The 15,544-nt window shown below is 34.1% G+C and overlaps 1 protein-coding gene across 4 annotated transcripts in view; it reads left to right on the top strand.

The window, feature by feature from the left end:
• CERKL (ceramide kinase like) overlaps positions 1-15,544 on the top strand; it is a 58,330-nt gene that overhangs the window by 24,760 nt on the left and 18,026 nt on the right. For all 4 annotated transcript variants that reach the window (XM_040562536.1, XM_040562533.1, XM_040562535.1 and 1 more), the window contains exons 2-4: positions 2,380-2,622; positions 8,532-8,663; positions 14,369-14,432. In XM_040562536.1, coding sequence (XP_040418470.1) covers positions 2,424-2,622; positions 8,532-8,663; positions 14,369-14,432 — 395 coding nt within the window. In that variant the 5' untranslated portion in view covers positions 2,380-2,423. The remainder of the gene's footprint in view (positions 1-2,379; positions 2,623-8,531; positions 8,664-14,368; positions 14,433-15,544) is intronic.

The raw sequence follows: 15,544 nt of genomic DNA on the forward strand, positions 1-15,544 counted from the left end.
AAAAATGGAAGATAAAAAATTGTACAATAGCCCTAAGGTCTTGCATGAAGACTTCTTTTCAACTGTAGTAAAAACTGCCGGTTCTGATCATACGAACTCATTCAATATTTCCTTTACAACTTAAAACTTGAGGATGATGCTTTTGTATGATTCAGTATTCCTATAGTTTACATACTTCTCCAAGCTGTATTTGAAAATGTGTTCCAGTAGAACAGCTGGAGTCAAATACTATTTTTGAAAATGTAATGCTGCCTAGTAAGAATGTATTATTTTAATTTTCAAAAGTTTTGATGTGCATCTAAGCAACAACTATGTCAAATGTAGAGGAAGAGGAAGGTTTAAAAGCAAATAAAACTGGCTGAAGTAGTAGCATGAAGAGACAAGATGAGATGGGCCTTAGCTGACTAACAACTAAGGTCATATTATGGAAACTACTAGCAGAAATAGAGTATTTGAGCAGGCCTTCATTTTATTGTTTTGTGCAGGACAAATAGACTAATGTTTGTAATCTATTTACGGTTTGTGTGCATAACATTAGCACAACAAAATTTGTGATGTTCTCAGCAAAGCTAATATTCCAAAATTTAATTTAAAATATTTAAAAAGCAAACCCATTTAGCATATTTGTATTGTCTGGGTGAATAACTGCTGAGCAGCTGCTATTCATGTGTCGTTGCTTGCCCAAGTTCCTAAAATACTGTGTGTGTGCTGGAATGTCCAGCGGCCTGTGTGTCTGACAAGTGTTTCTGGAAAACAGATGAGCAGACCTTCCCTTTGAAAATGCTTTTTTTACAGTTAAGTTGGGTCTTAAATAAGCATTTATATCTATAGTTCTAGACAAGTGATCCAGGATGTTGCCAAGTGATTCATTTAAGGTCTACAAAGACTCCCCAGGTGTTTTAGAGGAGCGATGTAGAGTTGATAAGAATCCAGCTCTCAGGTTCGGTGCCATAGGTGCCTGCTCGCCCTTTGAGCCTGCTGCTGGCCTGCCATCCTGCGGGGCGTCTGCAGAGGAGTGCGGCCACCGCAGGGCCTGGTTTAGGGAGAGGTGCTGGGAAATGCTGATCTCAGACCCTCACAAGAATCAATGCAGGCTCTTTTCCTGCTCAAAAAAACTTTACCTTGCTGAAGCCCTCAGCTTAATGTGGGGTACTGGGACAGGTGAGCCCTGTTTTTGTGGTCTCAGTGCTGTCCTCCCTCTCCAGGAAGAACTCTGCAATAGCATTTCACAGCTTCTCCTGGGAACTTCGGTGTACTGTATGGCAAAGGTCTGGTACCACAGACTCTGGTATGCCTTTTGCTATTGAGAAACCACTTGACTGAGCTGCTGCTAGATTTCAAAAAGGTTTCTTTTTCTAGCTTTTTTTTTTTTTTTTTTTGCCATGGACTGTGAGGGGCTCTTTATTGGTCTATAGCACATTGCATCTGCTGTAAACACATAGACAGCAGAGAAAGTTTGCTTTTCCTGTCCAGAATAGTTGACTCCTACAGGAATGGTGACTTTTTTCCTTCAGTCTGTGTATTTGACTGGGTTTGTTTTTGAGGAATTGAGTGTCTTACATCTTAAGAGAGCAGAAAAGGAACAGAATAAGCCTATACCACAGTGGCTCAATTACTACACCTCCAAAAGGCATTTGCAACTAGTGTCATTACATGACACTGTCAGCAACCACAAGATCTTTGTGTATGTCAGTCCCAAGATAAGAAAGCCTTCATTTCATGTTCCAGCCTGACACAACTCTCTCCGGGGCTGAGAGTTTTGAACTGTCACAAGCGCTTTTGAAACTGTTTTTCTTGTTGTCTAAATCAAACATGTAACTTGAAAATGAAAGAAAAGATGGGTAACGTGCTTTCGGTGTATTTTTCTGGTTTTGCTCAGCTGTTTTCTGATCTCTTTCTAGTCTAAACCCAAAGGGCAGCAGTAGTATCAATTGGAAAAATAAATGAAATTATATATATAATTAGCTATATTTATATAGTCAGCTTGGGTCCTAGCACACTTTTTGATCTCTGAGAGAGATGACTCAGAAGAGATCGAAGAATTTGCCTTGTCACTTCAATAACAATGCAAAAAGAGGGGGAGGTGTCACTTTTTTAGAGCCTCAAATTTGTTTTAGTCCTTTGAATCAAAAAAGAGATACTATAACCACTTTGAAATTGTTCTATTTGTATAGCAGGATACCTAACCTAAATAATAGAGTTGGTAAAATATAAGATCAGTGATTGACACATGTGATATGCAATAAGTTTCAATGTAGGCATGAGCAGATGCAACAAGTAAAACTAGAGATGAGGCCATAACAGTATTGTTGTTTTTTGTTTGTTTATTTTGATTTAAATATTACTTCTAGTTAGTAACTTTTTTTTCCCTCCCTACAGCTGATTCCAGTACGGTTCTACAGGATGAAGAGGAGATTATTGAGATGAAGGATGTATTTTCAGTCAAACTAAAACGTCGTCGTTTTGTGGGACAGAAAAAAGGTGGTACTTTATTGGGTATCACTATTTTTAAATGCTTGCATAAAGAAGAGAATAAACTAACAGACTGTGCTGTCCATTTAAACAACTTAAGTGAAGATCACTGTAATTCATGGTTTAGACATCTAAAGGAAATTTTGAATGGTAAGCACTTAATCGGGGTTGATATTATTTCAGACTTATTTCTATTGGTGATGCATAGTGTTGAATGATGCTTAGAAAAAATATTTTGCCTGTAGAAATTAAGACACAAATATATGAATAATGTCGTTCGAAAATGCTGTTCACTACCAAAGTTTTACATGTTTAAGTATAAAACTTAACAAAGTGACAATGACTAAAGCATGTTTAAAAGAAAATAAGCTGATGCTATATTATGGAAGTGTTCAAACACTGAAAATAAGTAGCTGATTGCATTCTGACTGAAGAGTCTTCTGAGAAACCTGTTTCTTAAAGAAACAAAAGACAATGTTGGTGCTTTCACTTGGAATTGCTGCACATGTAATGGTACTGGAGTTGTTGCAGCACCGGAGACACTTCAGAGACTGCCCAGAACCTGTTTAGGAGCTCCCGCTTGAGATCCACAGATTCTTAGAGGCTAATGGTAGAGGCTTCCTCTTCATAAAATCACAGGTGAAAGGGCTCTTAAGGTTCTGCAGGACTCTTATTGTATAATTCGATACTAGTGTATCGACGCTAGTTAGTGATGAGAGGCAGTTCTGTTTTTAAAAAATATTTTTCTGTATGCTATAATAATTTCAGGATGCTTTGTTAACCCATGAAAGTTGTACTTTTCATGGAAGTTGCATCAAATTTAAGAAGTTAATATTTACTGTTCAGGGTGTGTGTGTAGGGGGGAAACAGGAACCCAAAACAAAAACAAGCCAAAGCCTTTCACTGTAATTTAATACTATGAATTTTGGGAAGACATGGAATATAGTACACTTGTGATTTAAAACAAAACAACAACAACAAAACACAAACCAAACTCTCTGATTTATCTCAAAATTGTGTCTGTTTACTGACTATAGCAAATGAGTTTCTTCATTACAGAAGAAAAACAATCCATCTTATAATAGATTATTAAAACTTCAGCTGAATTGTTAATACTGAGCCTGATTACAGAATTCAAATTTTACACATCTGTACTGTTTGTAACAGCACTTCCAATAGTGATTTATAGTGTTCTTCTATTAAAGTTAAGCAAAAATAGAGAAAGTGAAATAATGTTCATTAAGTGTGCATACTTACACTGCTTACAATATGCTTTGGATTTTCCAAACAAAATTGTGTATTAAAAACTGCCTCCCCTTGCCCCCCTTGAAAAGCTTTATCAGTAAATATCTAAATCTGCAGAAGTGCCAAGATTCTTGCAGATCTCTAGCTACCCATAAAGGCAAGGACATTTGCATACGGAGCAAATGTCTGTTTTGTTCCCAGATTACCCTCCATCCATCAGGAGCAGTGATACCATATGTTCACAGAAAAAAAGAGGCAGTATCTCTTGCTCAGGTTGCCTTGACTTCGAGGTGCAGTCTCTGTTTTATAGCTTTGTAATTGCAAGCCACCTGAACCTGAAAAAAGCATTCTGTGCAATGTTGCTCTTTCTGGTTCTTCCTTCAGCTTTCATCTTTCTCCAGAAGTCAAACCTCGTGCAGCTTTTTCTTGATGTCTACTCAGTACATTTTTCTCCTTTCCTTTTACTTCAGGAATAATCAGGACTCAGAGTGTGTTGGGAAAAATATCCAAACGCAAACCCCACAATACTGTTTACTAAAGTGTATATTGTTCTGAGTTCTGCAATTATAGTAAAAGTAGTTTTTCACACTGTTAGATTTTTGAAGACTGAGTAGGTATTCAAACTGCCTTTCTGCCTTTTCCAGAAAATCAGCAAATTGGCAGCAACATTTCCACACTGAGTGTGGCAGAGAGACATTATCGTTAATTCAAACAGTGTTGATATACTAACAATATAATTCAGGAAAAAAAAAATTCTTCTAATTTAAAATGTGCCAAACATTGGCAGGAAGGTCCCAGTGGCATACAACAGATCAAGTTCTGTTCTTTCTTCAGTAATTAAAATCTCAAAAGGTGCATTGCATTGATATATCTCTGCTTATCTATAAGCAGAGATATAATCCTGCTATATCCTTATATTTAAGGATATATTCTTATGGAATGCAACACAAAATTAAAAGTCCATCCTTCTAAAATAGTCAAAATTGAACTGTATTTCTTTTTCCTAACGTATCTTGTGAGAAAGTAAGTTTTCATTACCTGCTGAACTATTTACTTGAAGGATTTTTATTGCTTCTAGGATGGAGCAAATTAAAAGCAGGTGATCTACCGAAGTAGAGTGTCTGTATGCTTAGGTACAGCTGTCAGTAAATATGTATTTTCATTTGTCAGAATGGCTAAATATTTCTAAAAGGCGCATCTCTGACAACTGAAAATAAATACAATTTCGATTTGTTTACTTTCTTTTTTTAGATTTTTAAACATTGATCATTTCTGTGTGTGTGTAAGAGGGTAAAAAGCGTGCTACTGTCTTCCCACTTCTAAAAAATTCTTATTTTCTACATAAAAGTGCTGTTGTCCAGATGCATGCCTGCGAGATAGTAAGAGCTTGCTCAATGATACGATGTTCAAGAAAACTTTGATCTGTACATTGTGTTAAACTGATGTAAAATGACTGCTGCTACCTTTAGGCATGCACCTTTGGAGCCCAGATTCTGGATTGGCTCCTGGAAAGCCCCAAATGGCAGCTTAGACAGTTGTTCCTACTCTGGTGTTGTATGTCAGACCTATTGTGCACCTGACTCACAGTGATTTCCATTTATACATTGCATCTTTCTGTGCTGGGCTTATGGGCACGTGCTGTAGACATACTGTGTAAGTGGAATTCACTGCTTAATTTGGAATCCTCTCTGCGTGCAAATGCCCAGGGCTACTTAAAGGGTTAAGACAGCCCTGGAAATGGGAGAAAAAGGACAATTAGCAATGCTTACCTATTTTCTTTTTTTTTTTTTTTGAATTTCTTTTGGCTGTGATGAGTCTTATTCTTAACAGAGTTGATTTGAAAGAGTTTCACTTAAAAAACTCTGTAAGTTTATAATAATTCTGTACGATTAAATGATGAAGTAGCTAAAAATGCATAAAGTGCATTTTATTTTTATGTACCATTCTGTAGTATCTCTCTCGTATTGGGATTTGATACGAATGTCTGAAACTTCATGCATGAAGTTTTAATTAAATCATTAATGTTAAACATTAACTTTGCTTAGTTAATATTAACAGTGGTGTCTCCATAGTTACATTAACAAATGTTTCATATTATTAGTTTTCCTCATGTATAATATTGTTACTGCTGTATAAAGTATTTATAAATGCATGTAATAACAACGTGATTCCAAGCTCTTAACTTTTGTAACATAAACCCATTTTCATAAAACTAAGAACTGAAAGCAGCACAGATGTATGTCTGAGCATAGCGTCTCTGCTGCCCTCCGAGCCTTTGTTTTCAGAACACCCTGATTGACCCACCACCCTTCATGGTTCACTGATTCACTTGATAGATCAAGTTTAAACTAGTGCATATTAGCACATTTGTTGGTACTAGAGGAACAGTTGGCCTTCCTGCTTTAGGCTGCAGGTTCATTTCAAATGGAGCAGCTACAGAAAACAATAACAGAATACCAGTTAGGACAGCACCAAAAGGCTGACAGACTGAAATTAGTTGCAGACTCTAGTAAATAAGATCAATTCATTCACAGTGTTGTTTAAAGAAAGTTAAGAGATTATTATTATTTAAAAATACTTAAGAACTTTCACTATAATGTGTTTCACACTATATTGTGTGAAAATCTTGTCTTTGATTATGATTGGATTTTCTTTCATTAAACTCAGTTGTTTGTTACATGATCATTGCACTCTGAATGATAATTAATAATTTTTGTCAGGACTATCCATTCATGTCTGTTGGCAATCATTTGGCATGAAACCACAAGAGTAGTGTACCATCTATCTGCTCAAATGCCACTGGTGAAATGAAAAAGAAATGAGCACAGATTTGGTCTTCCATCAAGAGCCTTTGGAATGCACCTTTGCTTGTGTCCTTTCATGATCGTATTGGTCACTTTTGTATAATGCTTCTCTGCTCTTTTGGCAATACAAGATACTGCTTCATATTCTCAAAATGATTTTTTATAAAAACTTACCAGCAGGCATTTAAAGATTAAACGTTTTCCTCTTAGGGTTTTTTCAAGTTAGCAGTGGTGGTGCATCAGAGAGAACGCATCAGCACACCATTTATAGGGGAAAAGTGTTGTTGCCTTACTCCTAAACAATCTGTGTGTCTTATGCTAATATCACTTAAATATGAGAGGGAGGGAAATTCTGTAACTAAGAAGATTGAGAAGTTACTGCTTTATCTTTTTCTTTATCATGGATTTTGTATGTCTCAGAGAAACAAAGCAGCCAGTGACTTCAAATTGAAAATCAGTGACGGTTAGCAACAAACTCTTAGTGTTGAAAGTGTTTAACATATTACGTAGTTTGGCATAAATGGGGAACCTATCTCTACTTAAGTGCTGTTTTATTTCATGTGCACAACGTGGCATGTTTCCTGAGGATGTACTTCTTTGTGTAGGTACTAAGGCCTCCTACTGAAGACATTCAGGATTCATCAGGCATTAACAATGCATTGGGAGTACACTGCCGCATTAAATTTCTTTCAGTATCTTTAAGAAATCTTCTAAGATTTACTAGCACAAGTTGGATAAAGTGCTAATTTTCATTTGCAGATTCTTTGATGTGTTTAAGTGAGTGAAAGAATAATCTATGGGACTTTTATAATCATTATATTTTGATCTTAAGGAGCACTTTTCCTTTGATGCTAAAACAGTATTTAGTTATAATTTCTCAGAAGATTTGCTCCTGTTTAGTTGTTGAGGTACAGGAAGTGGGGAAACAACTTCAGGAAGTCCCAGCCAACACTTTTAAGGTTTGCGTGGCTGTAAAATTTGAAGTAATACTCTATATGGGGCAGGAAAAATTTTTCACTCTTGGTTCCTTTTGGAGTTGAGGCCTATTGCTAATTTTCTTCCTGAACGTTGAAAGTGGTGTACTTTATCAGACCTAGCTTTCGTTTGGCTAAACAAGTGGTAATCTAACCTAAAACTAAAAGTAAATTGAGAATTTATAAATGAATTAATTGAATATAAAATTGTTCAAATCATATATTTTAAGTAACTAGCAAAACTCAGGTAGTATTTTGCACCACCATTTGCTTTTTGTAGTAAATCATCCTCACTCAATAACAGCAACTATAGGAATTCTAGAAATAGGAACTTGAAAAGTAGTGTTTATATAAAAATGTTTACTAATACCCCTCCTCCCCCCCAAAAAAAAAAAGTATACAGTGAATTCAAAAAATACTTCCGCAGAAGAAACTTCATTGGCTCGATGTGCAGGACTCAGTGCTGTTTGCATAACAGTATTTCTCAGTGTTGCTTGTTCAGAGTTCAAGTTACTTTGAATACCTAAATGTAGCTTTTAAAAAAATAAAATGAACAATAATTCCTAGATTTCTGAATGTTGATTTGTAATCCCAGAAAACAAAAGTACTGAATCGTGCTGTCAGTTCTGCTGAGTGTTATTGTCATTATGCCTGCTGGCAATGTTTCACTTTAAATTCCAAAAAGAACATGTTTTGATATTTTTTGCCACTTATCTTTTAGCTTCTCCACATTCAACATGCTCCTGGTTCAGGCTTTAACTAGGTTATGACATATGCTTTTTTTTTTTTTTTCCTGGTTCTACGGTATTTTGGTTAATGTGTGATTCATTTTTAGTGTTCCTAACTGTACACACAAAAGTAAGCAGTTCTGTAATTTTAAGATACATAGCACATATCCATGAAGAAATGGATACATTTTAATACTCTAATTTACATATCCTGTTAAAGTATATTGATTCTAATATTAAAAATGCAGTTAAGCTGTAGGAATAGCTGGGTTGCGTGTAATATTAAATGTTTTGTGTTTTCTTTTTAGGCTTTCAAAATAGACCAAAATCCTTAAAAGTATTTGTTAATCCAAGCAGCCACAAACGAGAAGCCACTCATGTTTATTATGAAAAAGTTGCACCACTTTTTAAACTTGCTGACATCAAAACTGATGTCACAGGTAAGTTGCTTCAAAAGCATAGTTTAATCTTGTGTGAAACAAGTACTTAAGCATGAAAGACAATTTGAATCTTTATTGACTTTGTCTGCAAGTAATGAATTTATAATTTATTTAATGTAGTTATAAAATGCAATGTATTTTTTCATCAAATATGTTTTAGTAATTCTGTTCTTCGTTGAATAGTTTTCTCCCCTATAGCCATCAGTACCAGTAATGTATCTTTCATACTTTTAAACCAAACATTGAATAAAAGGAAACAAGCATTTATTGTCTCACGGTCTTGCATATGTTTGCTGAGATTTTTTCTTGCATTCTGACAGACACGTCTTAAAATATTACCTCTCTTCCTAGAAAATCTATTGGTCATGAGAGCGGGGCTGATTGGAAGAACATGCTATTTCTAGGTTCTGACTCAGTTTCAGGGATAACCTGTAAGCCTAACTGATTAATGGGATGGCAAGGGTAGTTCTCACTAGGCAGGCGGGCATGAATCGCTGTCTGGAGAACGTGAAGGTACAAGTTCAATGTTGTAGTGATGCTACCTTCTGCTCACTAATAGGTTATTGATATCAGGTTTGGATTTAAAGCTCAAAATTCTGCCAGACTTCTGCTTTATGTCCTTCTGGCTTTCACTGAGTTTGCCCTTTGGCTGTTTTATTTCATTGGCTTTCTGTAAGAAACTGAGCAGGCAAACAACAGATTTTCTTAGTGCAGTAAAATAGTAATGATCTCATTATTATTTCTGCCCCCTTCTGTGAAGTGACTGAAAGTTACTTAAGTTGCATCAGATGTCATCCCCCAAAATATCCAAGTTTACAGAGAAATGGTATTAGTATTTCCTGTTCCAAATAATTTTATATTCATAGCATTATAATTCCCTTTAATACACTGCTGTTCTTTGGTTACACATTTCATATCCATGTGAAGTGTAAACTCTCTTGCAAGACATTTTAATATCAAAAAGTATTTTTTCCTGTGTCTGTTGTAATTGGTTTACAAAACAATTGGTTCCAGATTAAAGAGATGGGGTTTGTCTTGTAGTTATTGCCTAAACTTCTTGTGAAATCATGACTAGTTTAGGCTACATGCCAGAAAGTGCTCTGAGAAAATCTGATTTAGGTATAAGAATATAATAATGCAATATGTGTTTGTATGAGATTTGTCTTGCTAATTTTATTACCTGTTTCTATATATTTTAAAATTATTTAGCCCACAATTTAAAGTAAAATCAAATAAGATTAAAGACACAAAAAGTGTGAAAAAGAATTCAATCTGTTAGAACTATGTTGTGATTTCTTCTTAAATTCTCTTAACATACAAAGGAATATTAAAAGCTTTATGTGAGTTTTAATTTTCACAGATGTATTTTTCACCTGCAAGACAAAGTAGCATAAACAAATTATTAATAATGCTGTCTTCTTAGAAAACGAGCATAATGTTGTTTGGTCACAATTTAAAAAATACATATTTTTTTTTTTATCATGCAGATTTTAATAAGAGATTACTAACTATGTTATATTTTAAATTATTACTTAGCTGTTTTAAGCAACTATTTAAATAAAATTACCCTTTAAAAAAATTCCTTACTACTGGTTAGTGTTTCATTTAGTTTTACTGTGAACATAACCTTGTTTGTAAAATTCAGCTAAAGGCAGAATTATCATTAACTTGTGTAAGATTACGTTTTTAGCTATGTAATGTCATCTGAAATCCTAAAGCGTAATATATCAAATATGTACCAACAGTTTTAAAGATTAATTCATAGAATTTAGTATAAGCTATGATTATCACTCTTAGTGATTTTAAAAGCATTTTTCCTATTTGAACAAAAACAATTTAAAGTTTATTTTTGATCATTTTTCTTTTAAATTCTGAAAAGAAGCTTCTGTTTTTAGCTAGATAAATGTTTAATTGCTTACCTTTAAAAATAAAGTTATTTTGCTAACATCCAAATACTGAAGTGCTTATTAGCTGCCTAACACTCCTCCTACAGGCAAAATGAGAAAACTACATTAGAGTTTTAAATGCTAGTGGAGAACTAAATAATTAAGAGCTATGCATTAAAAAAATAATAATAAAAATAAAAAACGGGGACTGCATGAAAGTCTTGTTCACTGGTGACATCTAATAAAACTCTTAAGTGCTTCATTTCAAGTAAATGTAACAGATTTTTTCCTCCAATAATTGTTACGGCTTTTATTTGTGATGTTGAAGTGTGCATCTCACTATTACTGCTTTTCTGAAACACGACCAGTTACTTCCATAGCAGTGTACAAAGGTGTATTATGTACTACAAATTGAAGGCTTGTCTACAGTTTTTACATTGAAGATAGTTTACTTCTAGTCTTTACACATATACTTCTTTAAAGCTTAAAATTCATACACAAAAATCTTAAAGCAAATTTAAATCTCTGAAGTGATTTTGAGTGCATATACAATGCAAGACTTTAAATTTAATTAAAAACAACAACAAAAAATATCAAACTTGGACAATGAAGTGATGAAAGACAGAACTCTGCTCATCCCATCTCATATTTTGGTAGCTGGCTCTTGGTGTTACTGTTTTGTGTTTTTGGTTCTTACATGATCAACCTTGTCATGACTTAATTTTCACTGTCAATTCTATTGGAATAAACTTTTTCAGATTTATTTTTTTTCCATATTATTTTGCACACTAAAAATGCATTGATTTTACTGAAAATGACCACAGGTCTTAAAGGGTAATGTATTTTATACAGTCTTTTATACAGTCTTTTAAGAGATTAGCAATTATGAGTGCTGCTGTTGGGATATGACATTTAGAAGAATGGTAACTCTTCTAAAAGTCCAAAAGCTTCCCCCAAAAACTTCCCCCAAATCTGGGACACCTACAAGTATTGGCAAATACTGATGATTGGCTTTATTATTTTAGAAACATGATAATCTTGCAAAATCCTACACAAACTTAAGAAAAAAAAATAAAGGTAACCTCGGCAGACTCCTAGTTTGTCTTCTCTTTTTAGCTTTGAGTCTTCTGCTTCCATTTATGCACAATTACCAGCTGGATGTTTTGGCAAAAACAATAGCCTCCTCCCCTCCACCCCCATCATTTTTAAGGCAGAATCACAAAGGAAAAGAGAATGATTGAGAACTGGGCAAATAACATTGGTTTAAACTTGCAATACGCTAAATAACATTAATATTATTTTTTCCTCCAATGTTAACACCAGTTAATCTGTTGTTCTTATTAGCAGTTTTAATCCTATTGGCACTAGTCTGTGACATGAGTGCCAGCATTTAGGCATGTCATGTGGAAGTGTCCCACATTTTGAAGCACTGAACCAATTATATATCACTTTTTCTTTATGTGGGGACTGAAGCCTTAGTTTCTAGTTTTGCTACATGAGATATCGTGTTACAGTGTTTTGGATTATATGATTCTGTTCAACTCAAAATAACTCAATTCCCTTCTTTTCCGTATTGTAATTTAGAGCTTGGGAACAAAATGCCTTTAAAAAAGGAAAACATCTTCAATTAAAATCCGTGTTAGAAATTGTTGAAAAAAAAATAGTATCTGTGCCAATTATGTTACCTGAATCCTTCTTAAACTGTGAAAGATGCTCTTTGTTCCTCTTAGCAAAATTTGTTTTTCCTCCTGAATTACAACAGGACCAAAATTTTCAAACATCTATCTTTTTTCCAGGTATCAGAATGACTTTTATGTGTCCATCTGTAGGTTGTCTAGCCTGCAGAGAACTTTTAGACATGGTCATTTTATGCCTGTGTTGATTTTTATTTATTTTTTTTATTTTTTTTATACTTGATAGATTTTTCTATAAGTTGTCATCAAGTTTTTTATTGGAAATTTTATTTTTTTCATTATTGTTTTGTCACAGTGCTTCAAAATGGATACTGTGTTCCTCTGCCATTTGCTCATCAAATTTTAAATTTCTTGGAATCATCCCAAGACTTATGCCTAGCAGTAGTTCGCCTGTGTAATTTCCAAATTTCAGCTATTAGAATCAAAGAGGATGGAGTTCCCATCAATCTGTGACTGCCTTTTTTACTTCCTTTACTGATTTCTCTGTAGACTTGTGCCTCTTTATTTTCATGTCCTTGTTCTTTGAGCGAATTAATATTGTAATAATAAATGTAACTTATATTGTTACATTAGGAAACTACCGAGCATGTTTTCCTTTACAATATAAAATCTTATTTACCATACCATTTTAATTAGATTGTACTCAGAACTTTCTAAATGTCATTACCTTCATTCAAAAAGCAGGCATTTAACCTGGTAACTAGCTGTATGTTTTCACAGGAAGATTTTATTTCTCATTGAAGTAATAGTAAGGTATTTGAATCTTTCTGCATCATTTTTTGCATGGTGCACACAATTTTATTGATAATTTTTTTCACAAGCTGCACATACTGCTAGAAGTAGAGTTACCATCTTTAAAAACAACACTGAGTACAGCGGTAGCTTAAATACTGTGCTCTGATCTTCCTGAATAGGTCCTGCATGAAAGCAATTCGGTAAATAATGCCTGGAAGTTATTTTAGTAATAAGCATTTATGTAGCAAAATGATAATTATCTAACTTTGATATCAAAATAATTCTAATTTTTCATTAAGAGTTTCCAAAACACCAAGTGCTAGAACTTTGCAAAATTTGAAGTTAGGTGCTGATAGACAATTTTTAGTGCATAATGTAGAGATTTTATCACTTTCATTTTGATTTTTCTTTTTTAAAGAATGAGTTAGATGCTCACTATTATATATGTGTGTTTGGAGAGAGAAGCGTTTTCTATTTTTGTAAGCAGCATTTGGGTAGTCTGCAGAAATACTATAACAGGTACAGATACAGAATGATTGTTTTAAACACCACGACTAATAATTTTAACAGTATTTAGAAACACTGGAGAAAAGCCTCGAACTATGCTAGCACCAGCGACAGACAAGCATGAAAGATTAATGTAATTTTGCATATAATGATGCACATTCTTACACAAAAAATCCATCTGCAAGTGTCATGTCAGTCAGCAAGAATCTTTGATGGGTGGATGCAGCTGGGCTGTCTCTTCTGGCAAAGCTGGCCTAGAAAATGCTAAATGTAGTTATGATGCTTTGTGCCATCTGTAGTATGCCAGTTTATCCTGTCTTCGCTGGCATTTACGGTACTATGTAGGATATCAACAAACACAGAGACATCAATGTAGAGTGACAGATTCATTTCCTCCAGAGGCTATGAACTCTGGTGTATACTTGTGTCACCTTCCTCTGTGTGTTATATTCTGTTGTCACTGGTATTTGGCTTGATTTCATACTTCTGTGTTTAACTCATATTTTTGACTTGGCAATTTGCATATCCTAACACAAAGGCAATTAAATGTGATTGATACTGAAATAATTCAGTCTTAACTGAGGATATGCTTACATTTTCCTGAAGTTTACCAACTGTGTCAGTGCTAAAACTTCCATTTTGATGCAACAAACATCTTCTCTAATTTTCTGGATTTAAATGTACTAAATAGTCCTGTGTCTGATACCGTCTGAGTTTCAATGTCTTGTCTTTCAGCTAGTCTGACTGTACAACTTACCTTTCATAATTATAATGCATTTAATGATCAGAAAATATATTCTGCACCAAATTACTGTATGTTCCTTATGCTAGAAGGAAAAAAAATATCTAATCTTCTGATAATAAATAATGTTGTTTTCCACAGTAACTGAATATGAAGGACATGCTCTCTCGGTACTGAAAGAATGTGAACTCCAGGCATTTGATGGGTAAGTTGGTTAGTGGCAATGAATGTTAGTAAGCCTCATAACATTAGTTTTTATTTGTATTCTATCCAAAGCTATGCGAATAGGTATTTCATGAGTCACTCCATTTCAAATATATATTCAGTCGGAGAAAATCAATTCTAATTAGGTGCTTTATTTTTTAATTACTTACTGAAAAAAATATGTATTTTAGACTGATAAATAATGGTAAATAAACATAAAGCTTTCTTAAATACATTTCATGAAAACTTCATTCTGTATTTGGAAGAAAGAAGCAAGTGCTTTGTATTTCACTATATCCATTCAAATGCCTCTTAAGGAGAACATTTTATCTAAAAGTTACCTGAATGGTTTTTTGTTTGTTTTTTTTTTGTTCCCATTAAAAATTCTAAAAATAAATCATTCAAGCTTATTTGAAATCGAGAATGAAAATTTTTGTTCAATCATTTTTAAAAACCTTGCAGCTGTGTAGATTAATACTGCAATCTTAGTTATTTTTACTTTTACAGGAGCATATTCAGTTGGGATTGGAATAAATTAGAATAGGTTTGTGTGCTGTGGAAGTCTAACAGCATTTCTCAGAGCTGTTATCAGAATATACAGTGAGCTACACAACAAGGCTTAAGTGTTTTATAGACTGATTCAATTTTTAGTAGTTCTAGAAACTCACAGAGATACGTGAGAAAATTTATCAGAAGATGTATTTTAGGTATTTCAAATTTTGAGGATAATTTATTTCAATCTAATAACTGCCTTTTGGGGTGATGGTTGGGGCGCCAGTTTGTCCTGGGAAGCAGATATGAAGGCAAAAAGGAAAAGCCTATCATGTATTCTCTTGCACAAACCCCTTCTGCTCTGAGCCATGTTTTATTGTTTTGTCTGTGATCATTGGGTGCAGTGACTGGAGTACTTGTGTGAGGCATCTGTCTAGTAGCCAGATACAAGGGGAAGTAGGAACAGAAGAAGCTGGAAGAAAATACCATGGTGACTGGATGTCTGAGGTGAAAAGATCCTCATCCTTTCTAAGCTGGTTGTTCAAGTGTTTGTTTCTTGTTTGTAGTTGTTTTTTTTTTTTTTTTTTTCTCTTGTGTGGAAATTAAGTAGATTTGATTAGC

Source organism: Cygnus olor, chromosome 6 (assembly GCF_009769625.2).
Source record: "Cygnus olor isolate bCygOlo1 chromosome 6, bCygOlo1.pri.v2, whole genome shotgun sequence".
NCBI lineage: Eukaryota > Metazoa > Chordata > Aves > Anseriformes > Anatidae > Cygnus > Cygnus olor.